Source organism: Zea mays, chromosome 1, assembly GCF_902167145.1.
Source record: "Zea mays cultivar B73 chromosome 1, Zm-B73-REFERENCE-NAM-5.0, whole genome shotgun sequence".
In the NCBI taxonomy this organism is placed as follows: Eukaryota; Viridiplantae; Streptophyta; class Magnoliopsida; order Poales; family Poaceae; genus Zea; species Zea mays.
In genome coordinates this window covers 168828386-168847095 of record NC_050096.1, presented here as the reverse complement: position 1 = coordinate 168847095, position 18710 = coordinate 168828386, and the positions used below count along the sequence as shown (strand labels likewise).

At 46.9% G+C, this 18710-nt stretch overlaps 4 protein-coding genes across 7 annotated transcripts; 1 reads left to right on the top strand and 3 right to left on the bottom strand.

Annotated features, from left to right (window-relative positions):
- Positions 1-317: 317 nt before the first annotated feature.
- Positions 318-3126, bottom strand: LOC100216584 (uncharacterized). 3 transcript variants are annotated; one of them, NM_001348779.1, is made up of 4 exons: positions 2765-3090; positions 2204-2276; positions 1317-1456; positions 318-1044 (listed from the first exon to the last, which is right to left on the bottom strand). In NM_001348779.1, coding segments are annotated over exons 1-3 (159 nt in total). In that variant the 5' UTR covers positions 2849-3090; the 3' UTR covers positions 318-1044; positions 1317-1454. The 3 variants fall into 3 exon arrangements, with proteins under 3 accessions (NP_001335708.1, NP_001136472.2, NP_001335707.1); NM_001348778.1 differs by having other exon boundaries at positions 559-1044; positions 2225-2276; positions 2765-3126; NM_001143000.1 differs by lacking the exon at positions 2204-2276 and having other exon boundaries at positions 330-1044; positions 2765-3089.
- A 315-nt stretch (positions 3127-3441) lies between these two features.
- Positions 3442-5240, top strand: LOC100284603 (vegetative storage protein). Its single transcript, NM_001157498.2, has one exon. It carries the CDS (start codon positions 3575-3577, stop codon positions 5105-5107), a length of 1533 nt encoding a protein of 510 aa, NP_001150970.2. The 5' UTR covers positions 3442-3574; the 3' UTR covers positions 5108-5240.
- A 1256-nt stretch (positions 5241-6496) lies between these two features.
- LOC100383242 (Pyridoxal phosphate (PLP)-dependent transferase superfamily protein) lies at positions 6497-9713 on the bottom strand. Its single transcript, NM_001175903.1, has one exon. The coding sequence runs from the start codon at positions 9472-9474 to the stop codon at positions 6778-6780; it is 2697 nt and encodes an 898-aa protein (NP_001169374.1). The 5' UTR covers positions 9475-9713; the 3' UTR covers positions 6497-6777.
- Positions 9714-13831: 4118 nt separating this feature from the next.
- LOC100216559 (uncharacterized) lies at positions 13832-15241 on the bottom strand. Of its 2 annotated transcripts, NR_148009.1 has the most exons (3): positions 15135-15241; positions 14373-14406; positions 13832-14158 (listed from the first exon to the last, which is right to left on the bottom strand). NR_148009.1 is itself a non-coding variant. In NM_001142979.1 (1 exon), the coding sequence occupies exon 1, from the start codon at positions 15098-15100 to the stop codon at positions 14765-14767; it is 336 nt and encodes a 111-aa protein (NP_001136451.1). In that variant the 5' UTR covers positions 15101-15241; the 3' UTR covers positions 13832-14764. The 2 variants fall into 2 exon arrangements, 1 of the variants encoding a protein (NP_001136451.1); NM_001142979.1 differs by having other exon boundaries at positions 13832-15241.
- Between the last annotated feature and the right edge of the window lie 3469 nt (positions 15242-18710).

The following is an 18710-nucleotide window of genomic DNA, read 5'->3' as shown; positions in this document are numbered from 1 at the left end:
TAGAAGAAACCCGAGAATGGCTGGTTCGCTGGCTGCCTGGCCTGGTGCACCGAACAATGTCCGATGCGCCACTTGGCAGCACACTCTCAGTTTTGCTCCAAATTTGATTGTGGCCTCAACTGAATTTCTTTCTTGGTTTATGTTGAACCTTATGCACCTGAGATAAGTGACATCTAGACAAACTAGTTAGCCCACGTGGTTTGTATTGGACGTCAACCACCAAAATCGGTTATATGAAATAATTAAGTCCATTTCCCTTTCAAGTAGGCATTACATAAGATGATGTTATCAAAGATATGTAGAAAAGTCAATGAGAATCACAACAAATTGGTACCATAGAATTGCATTATTCACGTTCATCAACATGACTATACAGAAATAGGAAGCTCTTTAGTTAAGATTTCAGTTTGTAGATAAGTAAGCTAGAAATAACTGTAAAGCTCTGCACTACGTCCAATAGATAAACACTACACCACCCCCACACTTGTATGCTCTGTTCGTTGCTTAATACTTCTCTGCAGGATTTTTGTCTTTGCATGTCCCTTTTGGTTTCTTCTCTGCATGGTTTGTCTTGTTGCTCACGACACGGTTGTGGTATCCATCTTGTGATCGTCCTCTCATGAACAATCATCTGCTCCAAACAATCCAAGGATTCTAGCTCGTAGCTCTTGGTGCTAATGGTAAGAAGTAACATCTTGGCCACACTTGAAGAGTCCCAAAGCGCACATAATAGTTCAGACCAAACCTTCATGCGGGCACACCTGGTGCCGAATGCTTTCCCTTTTGGAGCCACAACCTCCACGAACTACGAGTGCACTAGTGTCGGACGATGACAGTGAGCAACAAAGTCTGCCTGTACTGCAGTCCTGACCTTACAAACCAGTTCTTCAGCCTGAGGTGTTGATACACCCTGTACATCTCCACGAATTGCTCTGAGCCGGAGGCCAAGAGATCCCACAGCTCTGTCGCACCCATCTGTGCCTTGTTCTGACTCAACCGCGAGGCACTTCAGAGCATGGAGTTCTTTCTCCTTTTCTTCAGATCCTAAATGTCAACATTAAAAATGTAAGAATGTAAGTTATAGGGAGCCATCAACATATAAACAAATAAGATAAATATCAAAACCAACTTGGCAAGTTGGCATACCTACAGTATAACGAATGACATGCATGAGCTCACTCATCATGAAGGGTGCATGTACCAAGTTAGAGAAGGAAGCTCAGATAACTCTTTCTTTTTTACTCAATGGGAAAAGAGTTCTTAGAACTGTGATTTGGTTCAATTGGTGCAGTGATCCAGATAAAAATAGATTATACCTTTGATGACTCGAGAGGAATGTCCACATTGTAGAAATATGTTGGTTCATGTGATAGAGAGGTGAGAGATGAGAATTGGTGGCAAGTGGAACACTTCCCACCACCCTTCCTGATAATTTGTGCATGGATCGCCTGGTGTTCTACACCGAGCAAAAAAAAGTTTTAGTAAGCACACATGACCTTAGAATTGCTTCAACACATGGCACAAAAAAAGTTCTAGTGAGCACACATGACGTATCACGTATGGCTATGGCAGCAACATCAGAAATACCAAAGAACAAAAAATCACAAGCTGAATCTAGGTACAAGAGATATGGTATTATTGCAAGCAATCCTCTTACTCAAGCATAGAACACAGTGAGACAACAAAATATAATGCAATATCAGATGAATTGAGTCTAAAAAACTCGACATGCACGGGTAATACCGCTCCCACGATATTATATTAAGAAAAAGACCTTCTCACGTAGGTCGAGAAAATTCCTGAACCTCTACCCCACCTATACACAGCGTCACCGTAGCCCATGTGAGAATGACCGCGACCAGGGCCGGGGGAGTCGAACCCAGGACCTAAGTAGTACTACTCAGACCACCTAACCAACTCGGCTAGAGACCCTTTCGCAGATGAACTGAGTCTGATCTAATAGAAACAAAGTCAACTTTCTTCTCTTCATTTTTCCCTAATGGCAGACTTTTATATTCTTTGAGCACTTGGTATGGAATTTAGTCCGAAACTTTGGGTATCAAAATAACATTTCAGAAAAAAAGGAGAACATGAGTGATGAGTCTGGTGACTTGATACATGTGGATCATGGATCATTTAAGATCAAAGACAGGAAAACATAGGAGGAACAATAGGTTCTTAATGGGATAAGAGCAAGGATTACATTCAGACAAATGAAATGCACCTTGAGTGTCCTCCCCATCTCCAAGCTCATTAAGAGTTAAATCAAGATCCACCTAAATTTTTGCAAAATGAACAAACGTAAACCTCAATTCAATGTCCGCTTCTTAAGCCTGTGCAGTGACTAAATTTAAAGCCTCAATTCATTTTTTATTCTTAAACTTGTCCAGTCTAGCACTAATCCATTTTTTATTCTTAAACTTGTCTAGCCTAACACTAAGGAGTGTATCTGTCATACCTTCTTCGTTTTCTTCCTTTTCTTCTTTATTCTAGTGAAGTTAATTTCATTGGGTTCTACGACTACCAGTGTTTGTCTTCTCTGCAAGCCTGTCCACTCCAACAGAAAGTTTTTGGATGACAATTTTCTTCGTTTTCTTCTTGTAGGTCGGATCAAAAGGGGCAAGTTGTAGAGGAAGAAAAAATATAGACACATACACATGTAGCAGAACAGAACCTCAAATCCAAACCCTAGTTGGAATTGCATCCAACTGAACGACATTGGAATTAATAGAAACACTATCAGCGTAATGAATAGTCAGCTCACCTCGAAGGATTCTTCTCTCCTCTCATGTCCGCCACCAAAGCTGATGATGGTGAGGAAGCCGGCGATGGTGAACAGGAAGTCCATGCCACCAAAGTCGCTCAGATTGGAACTGGAGGTCGCGCACGCCTCCTTGCAGCAAACAAGGCGGAAGTTAGGAGCGGATTAGAGCCGGGGAGAGAGGGGAGCAGCAATGGGTTCGAAGGTGCGGGGTTAGGGTTGAGGCGAAGGAGGCCGGGAGGAGGGTGGCATGTCCAGGAGGTAGAGGTAGCCGAGGGAACGCCGTCGCGTAGGGCGCGCTCGTTGCAGAGGACGTGGTTTGAGGGAAGTAGGGAACCGGTCGGATGAGGATTTGGACTTCGTATCCTTATCCAGGCGGGCAAGTGTGGACGACGACTGCGCGGAGGTTGTTTGCGGAACGACAGTGTCGGGTAGGACGCATTGCGCGGCTTGTGCGGGGAGGTGGCTCTCGCGACGAGGGAGGACGGTCTACGTTATCATCTTAATAGATAAGTAGGGATTTAATAAGAGTCTTATTTTTAGAACTAAAAATTACAGATTATATTTCAAAAACTATATCAAATGTATACTATAAATTTAATGTAAAATATATGCAATAACCATCGAAAACTAAAACCCAGCTAACTGAATTTTTAGCAGGACCCGACCTCCTGCAACTCTGGGAATCCACGGCCAGAACACCGGCGCGCCCGCCGTGACAGACACACACACCTCGCCCGCTCGCTGTAGGCCTGTAGCCATCTCCGTGCGACCGTGCCACTGCTTCTAGCGTAGTCTGACGCGGCCGCGGGCATGTCAGCTGCATGCGCCGTCTCATGGCAGAGCCCGACCCCGGCGGCGTGGGACGCCACGTCCCTCGCCTCCTCCCTGAAGGCGGCGGCCGCCCGCCGCTCCGCGGCCCACGTCGGTCCATTGCACGCCGTGCTCCTCAAGCTGGGCCTCTCCGCCTCCGCCATCCACGCCACCTCCCTGGCGCACGTGGCGCTGCGGGCCGGGCTCGCGCGGTACGCGCGGGAGCTGTTCGACGAGATGCCTCGCCCGGACGTGGTCTCTTGGACGTCACTCGTCACCGGCCACGCGCACCAGGGGCTACACCGCGATTCCCTCGCGCTGCTCCGGCGCATGGCGGGTTCTGGCGTCCAGACCAACGGCTACTCCTTGTCCGGTGGGCTGCTGGCCTGCGCCGGTGTCGGGCAGAGCGCGCTTGCTCACGGGAAGGAGATCCATGCCAGTGTGGTCAAGATGAGCTCGTGTGGATCAGTGGACCCGGTCGTGGAGAACGGGGTTCTTGGCATGTACTCGAGGTGCGGAAGCATGGACTACGCGTTGAGAGTGTTCAGGGCGATGCCTGTCAGGAACATAGTTGCTTGGAACTCGATGATGGCAGCGCTTCTTGGGAGCGGGCAGGCCGAGGACGCGCTGAGGCTGTTCGTTTCCATGGTTTCTTCTGGCGTCGGTGTGGATGGTTTCTCACTCTCCATAGCCGTGGATGCGTGCGGGGAGCTGGCGCTGCTGAAGCAGGGAATGCAGGCGCATGCACAGGTTGCTGGCAATGGATTCGAGGCAGATGTCGTCGTCAGGAACTCCTTAGTGGACATGTACGCCAAGTGTGGCTCTGTCGATTCGGCCGAGCTCGTCTTCGAAGCAGTATCGTCAAACGACGCTGTTCTTTGGACCACAATGATCTCAGCTTACGGGAAGTCTGGCCGTGCACAGGACGCCGTCAGCTTGTTTGACAGGATGGCGCGCATGGGGATAGAACAAGATGGCATAGCGTATCTTGCGGTTCTGTCAGCTTGTAGCCATGGCGGACTCGTCAGAGAAGCCTGGCACTACTTCAGTTCGATTTCTGATGGTTCGAGATCGGTTGAGATGCGAGCTGAGCACTACGGATGCATGGCGGATCTCCTGTGCAGGAGAGGTTACCTAGAAGAAGCTCTTGAGTTCATCAAGAACATGCCGTTTGACTCGAGCGTCGCTGCCTGGAGTGCGCTGCTCAACTCATCTCGAATACACGGGAATGTCAGGCTAAGTCAGTTCGCAGCTTCCTGTTTGCTCAAGCTTGACCCTGAGAACCACAGCAACTGGGTTGCTCTGTCAAGTGTGCATGCATCAGGGAATGACTGGCACGAGACCTGGACAATCAGGGAGAGCATGAGCAGAGAGTGTGTGAAGAAAGAGCCTGGGTGTAGCTGGGTTGAGCTGTGTGATGGCGTTCATGTTTTTGTAACGGCCGACCAGTCTCGTCCTGAACTGTTTCAAATACTGCAGAGTCTTGATTATTTGAAGGAGGACACATCGGTGATGCCTTGGCAAGTTTCGTAGAAAATTCTATGTTTTATATTACAGCTTTGTGGTAGGTGGTTTAAATCTCACTGCACAGTGGGCGATTATCCTAATCAAAACAATCAACTATGTAAAGTTGTTGCTCAATATACTCGAATATGATGAGTTGATGACTAATTGTTTGAACCTGCTGTTGATTATTAAATTCAAGGACTGCCATTATTGAATTCTGAAGCAAATGAGATTGACTTCTATGGCGCCGCACCTGACCGCTGCCATGGCCGCACGAGCCATGGTCCTGTCCAAACTATGGAAGAAATCTTATTCTCATTTTTTTTGGAGCAAGTAACATTGAGTCTATCTTTTTTTCCTCTTGGCTTGGGGAGCCCAGGTGGCAGTAAGACTGGGAGAGATGGAGTTGTATCAAACGGCTTTGATGAATTCTAGATCCACGGTGGAGCTGCTCTACAGTGTATCTTATGGAATCTAGATTTTTTTTTTTCACTCGTGGAACTCTACCAAACTGGCCTTAAGGAGCTCTACCAAACTGACCTTAAGTAGTACTCCATTTGTAAAGGAAAACCCATGAGATCACAAATGAGATCCTGCTTGTTCGGCTAGTTAGCTGTTCGGACTGCTGCAGCTGCAACCTGCAGTCCATAGAGACAAAATACTATAAAAGCCGCAGCCAGATTAAAGCAAATTTGTAGTCTGCTAACCTGATTTGGTTTATTAGCACAAAGGGAGCATTAAGGTTGTATTGGACCTTCTCCATGTTATATCATGAATTCAAGAGACTGTCTCCACTTCACAGAGGATCATAGGACATAGGAGTGTGTGTGGAGTGTGGACTGACAGTAGGATAGGAATAGAATAGAGTTCAGGGCTACATTGAACAAAGGTGGTCCCAGGCTGCAGAAACAGCAGCATCTGACTATACATCCTACAATATAATTATCAAGGTATTCAACTGCCTTAGTGATAAAACAAATAACATTAAAAACCATCATGTTTCTATGTGATCACAAGAAACATAAATGGCATAATACAATACAGGCAATATGTGGTTGATATTTGCTCAGTGCTCATAAAGAAAACAATGGTACTGCACTCGAACATCAAACCCAACTGAATGGTTTTACTATTATGAAACCTAAACGTGTACTGCGCAGATTAAGTAGCCATAGATGCAAATTGGAAGAATATTGGAACCTAAAGTCACAGCATTTTTCTGGTTTTGCTTTATTAACAGATAGGAAGTATTCAGCAACATCAATATGTTGAAAGGATCCACATAACATATTCAAAATTTCAGATCACGAATTTTAAGTGAGATGCTAAGTTGACCAAAATGAAATGTTAGCTGAAGATGTAAAAACCACATTACGAACACACATCTGAGGTTGAGTATTTGACTAAATTGAACTTGGACAAAATCACTCAAACTATTTCATTTCCATTGAGCTGCTTTACACACATTGTTCCGTGGGAAAGAGCTCTACTGATGAGCTGCTGGTACATAGTTGAGTTGCGCAAACTCTAGATGAACAAAAACAAGTCATATGACCCATATCAAGGAACTAGGCAAAGAATAAACAAATCTGCTAAATCCACTACTGATTACCCCTTGAAAGCATAAAAGACAACATATGCTTCAACAGGAGAAATCACCTCCCTCTCATTTTTTGTTGCTATGCTACATGTCATGCTCAAGTTTGCCCTTCTGAGTGGTCAGCAGCAATGGTAAGGCGTTCACTTTCAAGAAATGAAGGATCAAGGAACTTGGCAACAAAAGCCCACATCTTGTAAACATCTTCAAAGTTAGTAAGGAAGCCAAGTGAAGCAGTCACGACTTCAACTCTTATGGTCACCTTTTTATTGTCTCTGCGTCCATTCTTATAAAATGAAGCCTCCGGTATATCGAGCGTGCCATTTAACTGTTTCTGCTTCATGTCTACTTTTATATGACTGAGAAAACCAATGCCAACAGATATGCCATTTTTCTCAGCGATCTTTTGAACAACTTCAGCATTCACAAATGTTCCATCATTTTGCTTCACATTAAAAGCAACAGCTGCTCCCCTTTCATACTTAATCTTGGGGCCATAGATGTGTACAAGAGGGACTCCATCGCCACCTTTTGAGTCTGATAACTTCAGTTGCAAAAGTGAAGTTACGAGCCAATTGATCAAGTATCTCAACCTAAGAGTAGTTCTGTTGAGTCCCATCATATCAACATGATCAATGTGCCTGCAAATTATCTCTGGCTCCCTCCTGCCCCAGTCCTGAGCATCATCATATCCATCACTTGCACAACCATCATCACCAGGGAATGTATATCCAGAAGCTTCAGCAGCATCTGAGGCCCGATTCAGCCTGTCAGCAATGATATTAGCTTCTGTGCTGAAAGAAACTCTGCGCCCCATGCTTAAACCTCCATCAATCTCTTCAACACCGAAGAGTCGCCCCCCGGTAAATCTGTTGTTGCCATCCCTACCTCCCAGTAGCCGGAACTCCCCTTCAGTCTCCCTTCTTATTGCGCTTTCTTTGTGCTCCGCGCCACCATTCATAGCACGTTGGCATGCCACCTCTTCGGCCTCTGGCTCCTCTTGAATTTCACTAACCTGCCTGAAATGAGCTCTCCGCCCATTCTCAAAATTTTCTTCTTCAGGGTCTTCCTTGAGGCAGTCTGCATCTTGCGAGACTGATAGCACGGCTGCATCAAAGGAAATCACATGACCATCATAAAGTGGACTTCTAGATATCCTGGAACTTAAGTTTGGGGACATCCTCTTGTTACACTTTCTTCCATTAAACCAAGAAGATGGTAATGGTGAACCCAGTTTCCCTTTCTTGAACTGACCAGACTTCTCTGACCCCAATGGGCTATGGCCAACATCTACCCAGAAAGAGTTCTCTGATGAACAGTCCTCACTGAATGCTGGACTCCTCATGATCTCACCCATAGAGACACTCTCCGTTTCTTCAAAGATGGTGCTTGCCCCATCCCTGTCCGAGCTGCTGTCCCGACCAGGATCACTCTCAAAAGTCTCTCTAACCTGAGCAGACGTGTAGACACCTGAAAATGCCGGCAGCTGCGACCCATTTTGAGCATTAGAAGAGGGCTTTTCATCTTTGTCAACGCCTGGATCATCTTCAAACCCATCGAATGCATCAAAGCCATCAACCGAGTCACTGAGATACTGTGGAAACACCGGAACAATCCTCACCATTCCCGATGCATTACACCCGTTTCTCCCCTGCAGTGTCCCAATTACTGACTTCTTGATCAGAAGGCAACCAAACCCAGTTGGGTCTGCACCAAAGACCCTGTAGAACGAAGTTATAATGAAGTCCGGCCGGAATAGCGAGAGACCCAGTGAATCCATGTCCTTGGGGCCAAGTGCACCAGCATCAAGCATCACATGCCACCCATTCTGCTGCGCCAGCGCCATCCACTGGTAGGAGTACTTGGCACCGGTCACGCGAGACTGCGCCGGGAAGACAAACAGCCCAACCGCGGCATCCCGTCGCCGGCCCTTCTTCTTGCCCACGATCTCCTTCCGCAACTCCGTTGAGCAAAGCTTCAGTGTTGGCCAGCGGAACCATGCAGTGCGCGTCTTGGCACCCTTTGCCCGCGCACTCTGCGCCATCCAATTGACCGACTGGCTCTCATGGTCGAACATGGTGAGCAGCCTCCGGTTGGTCTCGAAGGGGTAGCACTCAGCAAGCAGCCGGAACGCCGACCCACGGCTCACCGTGAACACCAGCGCATACTCGCTGGCTGGCACGTTCAGGTACTCCAAGATGCGCTCTTTGATGTCATTCTCCACGGTGCCGGGCTCAGCGCCGCCATAGAGCGCGTGGTTGCTCAGATTGGCGTTGAGCTCGTGCAATGTGAAGGATGAGGACGAGGAGTCCCAGCCGGAGTCGAAGAGGCCGAAGCCGCAGTAGTCCAGACAGACCCTGCCGGCGCCGGGGGCGTCGAGGTGGGAGTAATGGTCGACGCGGAGGCGGTCGACGTCGGCGGTGGAGGCGTAGTCCGGGTACATGGCGAGGAAGGTGGCGATGGCGTGGGGCAGCAGCGGGAGGTCGGAGAGGGACCGGAACGGGCCGGCGGCGGTGGCGAGGGCCGTGGCGCGGAGGAAGTCCCGCTGCGCGCGCAGGCGTGCCAGGGAGCGGGAGCGCGACACGGCTGCGTCCGCGTCGGCGCCGCCGGCGTCCGGCGGCGGGCAGAGGGAGCCGTCCTCCGACGCCGCGTCCAGCGCGTCCCGCAGCTGCCGGAGGAAGGCGGACGAGTCGTCACGGCGGCCGTTGCTGCCGCCCCCGCCGCCGCGGCGCCGGTGGTTCTTGGCGAGGAGGACGGCGGCGCAGTGGGACAGCGGCTTCCATAGCGACAGATGCATGGGCCTCGGATCGAGACGACGCCGCTCCCGGCTCCCGGGCGGAAAAAACCCGCAGCTACCAAACCCGGTGGCGTGGCGGTCTGGATCAACGGACGGACTGAAGCATGGGGCGGGGAAACCCCTCCCCCCCGAGATTTCCGTGCGCAATGGGGAGAGAGATTTTTGGTGTGTGTTCTTGGACCAGACCAGCTCGCGCAGGGAAACTGCGGCTTCGGGAGGGGAAAAAAACTGGATCTTTGCGGTGGTGGAACACTGGGCGTGGAAATCCGAGGTTTTCGTGGAGGGAACGGGATTCAGAGGTAAGGAAACTGCAGACAGAAATCCGAGCTTTGTGGGGAGGGTTTGAAGCGGCAGGACACAGCCCTCGCCTTTGCGAGCAGAAGGGTGTGAGGGCTTTTGCTTTTGGCAGGATCAAGAACTCAAATTAAAGAAAAGAACACAGCATCATCAAACAAGGGGTGGGGGAGGCAAAACAAAAGCAGGGAAACACAACAAAGAAATTTTTTTTTTGACTCCCCTCCTCTTCTCTTCTCTTTCCGCCCCTCCCCTCCCCAGCAGAGCAGCTGAGCAAGAACCACCAGGGGATAGCGTAAACGAATGAGAATGGGATCGGACAGGAGATGTCTGAAGAACAGTAATAGCTCTCCAAATCTACAGCCACAAACAGGAGAAAGAAGAACAGAGTCCGGCCGGCCCAGCTCGATTCATTCACACAACAAGGTGTGAGGGGGAAGATACGGAGCTCGAGCTCATCATCATCATCAGACGACGCAGATGCAGCACCCAGCCACACACGGACACACACACACACCCTAGCTCGCTCCTCCTCTCCTCTCTCGCACCAAACCCCTTGCAGGCGTTTTCAATGCCCACTAAATGCAGCGCGTCATGATGGTGGTGGAGGAGGAGGAGGTTGCATTCATTGCCCTTGCAAGCTCTGCTAGGCAGCAGGCTCATCCACCAGCTCTTTTTTTTTATTTGCTCCCTCTTGCTCTGGACTGGAGTAGTAGTAATAAAGTAGTGTAGTACTAACTACGGTGACAGTCACTATTTTAGGGGCAGCTGTTGCTTTGTTTAATTGTACCATCTCCACCGAGTAAAAACAAAGCGTTTGGTTTGGTAGCATTATTATTTCCACACCCCGGAGGGTCCCACCGTACAGTGTAGAGTGGGCTGGCCCTGGCCGTAAATAAATAAATTAATAAATTCAAGCAGCTGCGTTGCGATTTGCATCCAAACAAGTGCCTGTGCCATTGACTTTTCCTCCCTCCCTTCCCTTCCCTTCCCTCATTGAAAAACGCAGTGTCATTGGTCTTCAGTTTTTTTTTTACTTTTTGTCCAAGGGGTTAAAGGCTTAAAGAGCAGCAGAAGTGCATGCCACCACAATGATCGTCTCCTTGACCAATCCGTGCAAGCTAGCTGCCTTTGGCCCTTTCCGCCTTGTTTCATGCTGCTTTTTCTTGCTCTCCATGATGGTTTGTTATAATGATAATAATCATAATAACAATAATACAAACTGCAACAAGTTCCTATCTGTTCAAGGGGTGGCTCGTTTTTATATTTGGAACGGACCCACCAAACCAGAGCTTGATAGTGCTTTGGTTAGACTGTTCGGACTAAAGCTGATTGTTTAGACCGTTGCCGCTGCAATTTGCAGGGACAAAACAACGTAGAAGCAGTGGATAAAGCCAAGTGAACAGCTAGTAGCAGCGCAGTGGCATTGACATTGCAACAGTGTTCTTGGTGTTCCGTGTCTGTCTGTCTATCCATCACCGTCTCCGTTGTTGTTCAATGATTCTGGTCGTCGTCTCACGCCATGCATAGGCCTGTCTTTATCCATATATACTGAGATTATCGCTCTCTTTTGTCAACTCGGCACGACGCCTCGTGATCGCGATGCGGGCATCTCTACTCCGACCTGCTGCTGCACAGAGAATCCGGCGTGTCTGTGGACAGGACAAAGTCAAATGGCCACACAGCACACACACATACAGGGCTTGGTGTCTGAAGCAGTGAGCTGTCCCCCGAAAAGCTTCTAGGGTCGTGGAGGAGCTTTTTTTTTCCCTTTCCATCGCCCCATCCAATCCAATAATCCATCCACGCTGTGCTCGCTCGCTGCCACCCGGACGGGACGATGGCACCAGTTTCATGCCCCTCGTCTGATGAATAATCTCGTCTTTTTTTCTCTGTCTGAAGTCAATTCCTTGTCAAATCTTACAGGTTCTGCTTTAACTTTAGCAGGGTTTAACTGAAATGTCACAAAAAGATCGGTGATCAGGTGTTTTCCTAGTACTTTTTTTTATGTGTTCTGGAGACTGGTCGCTAGAGCTAGGATAAGCAATGTTTTCACGTAATTTCGATTCATCCGTTGACCTCCTCCTGTATTAGAGAGAAGAAGAAAAGACAGTGTGTGTTCTTTCTTCTTCATTCATCGTCCAATCCAATTCCAACAACAAGATCCCAACTGTTATTGGTTGGGAATTTTCAAGCCCAAGACTTGGGCCGTTGTTTTTTTCTGTCTAACTACTTGTGATGGCAACTGACAAATACAGGACCACGTCACGCAGATCGGGGCAAGGACAAGTGGACAAGGGAGAGTGAGATGAATAAAGTCCAGGACATGTTGATGTACCTTCTGATTATTCGTATATATTAATTATTGTATGAATCAACTAAAAAGTTAAAAAAAAACGAATTCTATTTTAGGACGGAGTGAGTATCAGTACTTGTTACTTTGAATAGGTACACTGCATTTCATGATAAAGTTTGACGAGAGTCTGAATATTAATATCTCCTAATGTACATTTGACCAACCTTGAGAAGAAGATTTATAACTACTGGACACTATTTAGAACTGCACCTTTTCTGGTTAGGGAGAGTAATTGCATATCAGGAACTCAGGACCAGATCATAAAATAGCAACCTGCTCAGCTCAACTATATATTATGTAAAAAAAAAAATACAGTCCCAATATGGATCAGCTAGTTCTGCGTAGACAAGACCACTGACTTCCTACTTCCGAGGTCAGGGTCAGCTCGTATGCAGGGCAGAGAGAGAGAGAGGACTCATTTCCAGTCAGATTCTTATGCACTAAAATACTGTCCCTAGATACCATTTCACAAATCAGATCAAGATCCCATCCCCTCCTTACCGCTAGTGCTAGCACACAGTACAGGGATTATCAGCTGCAAATTGCATCGCCACTTGCTTGCTCCAATTCACTGACCTAACCAACCATTGACAGATCGATGGACCTGAAATCAGACAGCAATATATATCTACACGATGTATACTGAAGATGATCTGAAATCTGGACTGGGCTGGAGATTCTGAAGAAACCTAGCCCGCATCTGCAAGACGTCTGCAGAATCAGGTAGGTTCTTGCTGGACACAAAAGGCTCTGGAGTAAAAGGTCCAAGGAAAACCTACTCGTTTCTTTATGGAGGAGGCGTGGAGGGTAGCTAAGCTGCGTCAGTGAGTGGTGGTGCTGGTGTTTTTGGTCGTGTGTGTATGGCCACTACTTGGGGTGAGGACACGGGGCAAGGTCGCAGGCAGAACAGAACACGTCGAAACGTCGAAGCGTGCGTGAGTGAGCCGCTTTTGCGTTGGGCGACTACAGATACTCGCTTGTCGCTTGCAGCAGCGTGTGTCACATGCATCACAGCACAGGCAGCAGGCAGCTCTCGGCTCACAAGGACAAGGTCTCCCCACTCTCCTCCAATCTTGAGTCGCCAACAAATGTTGGAGTTTGAGAGTTGAGATGATGTTTCAAGAGGAGGCGGCTGAGATTCTGCGAATGTTTAGGTTGTTTGCTTCTGCTCCGTGTTGCTGCCTACAGTATTTAATGCCACGGATTCATTGGATTTCTAAAGTTTTGAATTTTTTGTGTGGGGCGCAGTGATACCTAACAACAGTTTGGTCGCTAGTAGAGGATTGAACAATTTTTTTTGCATTTAGGTTCGACTAGAATTAGGTTTGGCACTAAGAGCAACTTTAATAGTTCACTAAGAGCGGTCACGGTTCAGTCTAAGGCCTTGTTCATTTACGTCGGATTGCACTCGGAATTGTTCCAACTAAGGCCTTGTTCGGCACGTTAGTTTTTAATACACATGAGGTTTGAATACATGGCTGGATTGAGTGAATCCATTCCATGTCAGTTAAACCATGTGTGTTTCAGTTACATGTGAGATTCAATACATTGCTCATTGTACACTGTTTGGTTACACCACTTGTATTATTGTATATAAACACAACTCGTTAAACACACAAGCAGCCTTGTGTCAAAGTTTAGTATTTTTGAACATTATGGTCTAAGTCTGTCTTAATAGTCCAGGTACTTTCTATAGCAAGTAGAACAAAAGCAGAACAAGCATGAATAGTTTGAATCAGAACAACAACAAAGCAAAATAATAGTTTGATTACATCCAAAAGATAGCAGAACCAACATAAATCGTGTTTACATCACAGTAGATCAAAGCAAATGCAGGAAACATAATGAAGTTTACATCACAATAGATCAAAGCTAACACTTTTAAGCACTAACACATCTCATTGCCATTGCAAAAAAAAATGAGCAGTACTGAGCATATAGCTATATGTTTGGGAGATGATAAACAGAGATGTTTCTTCAGTCAAGTTACAGCAAAAATCAAACACAGTTTCTTTGCAACACCACTTCCTTGTTCTGCATGCAAGTGAATGTGTCAATCTGTAGTGTAACATTAGCTCATATTTGTTCATCAATTCACTGTGTTACAAAGCGCGCCATTGCAATATATGTAGCTGAACTGACAATAAACACACTGAACAAATGAATTTATAGTTCATGGATCACTACATGAATCATGGTTCACACTACATGGATCATGGTGTACGGTTAATTTAAGCTCGCCTCGTACCTTGCACTGGTGGGGTAAGAGCAGCCAGAAGAACCTGAAAGTTTGGAAGGTACAGGCAGAAAGACGTTGCTAGTGAAACTGAAAGCTAGCTGAAACTGAAACTAAAAGTTAGCTGAAACTGAAACTAAACTCAAGGAAGGTATAGGCAGAAAAACGTTATCAGTGAGCGTGAAGGCCTTGCAACGCACCCTCGCCAAGCTGAACACCACATGAGGTCGATCTGGGCTGCCTAGTGCTTTTCTGACTCATGGGCGTGCAGATCATTCAACTTTGTCCAATAGCAAAGATTTCATACACTATATACGTATTTGTATAAGACTAGTTACCCCTCCCATGAATCCGTTTTAAATAACTAGCTATGACGATCTGTACCTCTGAATTGAAGGATATTATTATTTGTCACGGATGCAGCAGTGAAACTTTTTTTTATTTCTCCCCCAAAATGCTATCAAATCACCATGTCCATGGACACAGATCAGTTCCCACCCCATGGTCTTGGCCTTTGTCTTGGTGAGCATGGTTGTGCGCCATGTACCCAAGAAGCTCGCAGGGGGATGTGCAGGTGAAGGGGTAGTGCTTGGTGGGGTCGACGTAGAAGGCGATGCACTCGAGGCGTGGCCGCTGGTCGGGGAACCTGACGCCGAGGTCACGCTCGTCCTATTCTCCAACTGTAGCCAACAAGGGAGCGGAACGAGCGGTGGAGAAAGGGGAGAGAGGCACACTGACATGGGAGAGAAGGGAAGAAAGGGAAGGATGACTCACATGAGAAAAGGTGGCTGATGAAGATGGCGGCGGCCGGCGTTGGAAGGGACGCGTTGCCGTTGTGAATAGCGTCGGCGCCGTCGCTTCCACACCCACGCGTGGAGGAGTTCCACAACTATTGTTTCGTGGATCGATTCCAGGCCGGGATTGGTGGTTTTTGCTTGGATTGGGCCTGGTTTGCAAACACATGTGGGCTAAACGAACAACTGTTTGGTCACGGACTGGTATTCAATCCACAACTGGATGATACCCATGGATCAGGCAACGACCCCGGTCGTTCCATGCTCAACCGAACATGGCCTAATCAAAGTTTATATAAATTAAAGAAGCAATCCGGCTAGGAATCGTTCCGACCCACCAATCCAGCACAAACGAACAAGGCCTAAGTGGTTTTCATAGCAGCCACCTCACTAAAAATTATTTATAGAAACTATAAGTTTCAACGCTAATTCAGAGAATGAAATTGCATTATAAGGCCACAATTGAATAGACCGAGCAAGTTCAAATTGACGTAGCGTGAAACCTATTAGTGCAAAAGCTCCATATAGAGCGACAAAAGTCCAAAGACCACCTAATTGACACCAACGAGTAAAATTTCCCTCAGCTTCCGGTCCTCATAGTAGCAACAAAGAGCGTGCTAAACTATTGGCAGGTGTGGAAACCGCCGCGGTTAAGAAATTGCAACCTTCCAAATAGGAACTAGCCAATCCATGGGTAATACCAAGAAGTTACAAAAAGTAGTCCATGTAAACCAACCCCTTAAAGCGAAATAATCACAAGAGCAATAGGCCGGACCATCCTAAAAAACGAAACGGTCCCTTCATAACCTGCCATCCATAATATCAAATAGATCGTTTTCTTCTTTAGTAACTCTACCAACGGCTATAGTCATAGTGATCCTCCTATTCAATTACTTCAAGCATTTTCGAGCACCTCATATTACTTCTAGGGCATACGATAGTTTGATTATCTGTGGACGATTTCTTTCTCGTTCAATGACCTTTTTCATTCATCTCGAAGATAGAAATTTTGCATTTTTATCTATGGGGTCACAACCAAGGTCGTAATAAATATGGATGTGATGGTGCGTAGATGCGTGTGGACTCCATAGATAGAAACTATATGCTCATCCTCAACACCAAAACAGTGGTTTCTTGCGTCTTCGTTTCACGTGTACACCTGATTTCTCATGGAGGAAATCATTTTCTCCCCTTTCTCATTAATTTTTCTTGCCATGTCACCAAATTACTTACGTGGCAACTCAATTGATGCTATAGAAACTAATGACGTGGAGAGTTGGGACTGCTCTAAACAGATCCCTAAATCTTAAATTTAAGAAGTGAATAGAAAATATACTTCTCCAATAGTTCTCTGAATAGACTTGCTAAATTTAGTTACTTGCTATCCAACCCTATTTGCTTTCTAGATTTGGTAACTCGATAAGCACTCACTAAACACGGTTTACATCGATTTCTTCACACCACGTGCTATTTTTTTCTTTTTCCCATGCAGTGAAGTAGCCAGGTTCGATGTTCTCCTTTTTCTCACAGCGAGGCAGCCAGGCCTGACGCATTTGACACAAGCTTCTCCTCTTTCGTCAGACCACCGCTCCCCCATAGGTCATGTCAATCGATCGTCTCCTCCACCCCCGATGTCCTCTGGCCTCCATCCCATCGCTAGTCAGGTCCGATGGGAGCAGTCCTACCCCTCCGCCCATGTTCTCGCCACCAAGACAGCTCTGCACGCACCAAAACTAGATTCAACATTGATATACTCCCTAAATGCTCATCTTGAGAGCCGCCTCCTCTCCCGTCACCTCTCCCTAAACCCTAGCCGCCACCTCTCCCTCCCCCTCTCCCTCCCCCTTTTCCCTCCTCGCTGTCGCCAGAGGGGGCGGACGGTAGCCGTTTGGACCCCCAAGGAAGGCGGCGACGGGCCCTTCTCTCTTGTGCGTCAAGACTTAGATAGGAGTCTACTTTATAACCACCTCCACCATGAATAAGAGACTTGAGAGCCTCTCCTCCCTTTCTCGCCCGCTTGTAACCCCTACTACAAGCTTTGATCATCAATGGTGCCGGTAGCGTAAGTCGTCAATGACTGAAAGTAGGGACGTTCTGCCCGAACCAATATAAATATTGCGCCCACCACTCACATTGTCTGGAGCCTAGAACACGCACAATAAATTTATTTGTCGGAGCAAGGTTGGTAACACCGACACACATACAAGCGCCCTAGGCATGAGATGTCCTGAGAATTTTGTCTCATAGATACCTAGGGAATGTGGTCCTTGAAGTTTAGTCTCAGGTCGACGCCTCACGACACATGGTACCATGGTCTCTTAGAATATTGTATCGTTGGAGGTCTCGAGGCACTAGGTCCCTAGGCCCTGCAGCGCGTCGTAGGCCTACAAAGCCACTGATCCATCCCGCAATCAGGTCATCTCATCTAGATGCCATGTATAATGTCAGTTGGAGTCGAGCCCCTCCCTTGGCCGGGGCAAGGGAAGGTCCACGGTTCTTCGGGCACCGAGAGCAATGAACCCATTGTGGTGGGCTTCGAAGTCAATCCCTCGAGTTGAGATCTCTGAGTGCATCTTTGCGACAGTCGGGAGTATGACCTTTCTCGGACATTGATAAATAGGTATGCATAAACTATTTAAAGTAAGTAAGAATTAAATAAAAAAGAACCATAAAATAAATAAAAAGAATAAAAACAAAAAGAGACATATAGTCCTAATCATAGCATCAACTAAGAATAAATGTGCATGTACGTAGACACGGGCTAAAGGCCCCTTTCGTATCTCGGTTAGTATTTTCAACCCGTACTAAAGGTCCCCTTGGTTCTACATTGCCGGCCTCGACAAATTCGCAATCCCAACAGTAAAACTAGGACTAAAAAAGTTTCTCACCAATGCAGTGTTTAATCTTAAGATGCCAATCCACGTGTTCTTATGTTTCGATGAACAAAGTAAAATAGGTGACGTGACGCCAGCCATGTCTCTAGACGACCACTAGTAAAATAATTCTCGCACTAATCACCGCCATCCACTTGGCAAAAGGATAAAAATACTAGTAATCCCCGTCTAGATAGTACTCTCGCCATCTTAATTTATCGTGCGTTCGATTTTTTTTTAATCAAGTTTAATCGGTTCGTCTTATTCAAAATTTGTTAGAAAAGTGAAAAGAAAACCAAAGGCATACTTAAGTATTTTATATGCTAAATGATATCACAGTAAAAAAACTAATATTGATTATATGATTTTTTTTGAATAAGACAAGGTGATTAAATTTGGGTGTAAAAAGTCAAATGAATTATAAGTGGAAAGGGGTGGACTAGGTAAACTGCAGGGTCACAAACTCACAGTATACAAGCTCTAGTACGTAGCACTTGTCTGTTTGACCCATGCATGGGTGGCTCTGGCTTGCGTAGCGTAGACTGTACAAGAGCAGCAGCCCGAGTCCCGAGAGCCCATCGATCTGATTCTTGTTGGCTTGCGCTGGCTCACGACTGAGTCCCTGTCCCGCCATGCATGCTGGGTCGCTCGCTCGCTCGTTACCTGTCGTCTCGGAATGGCTG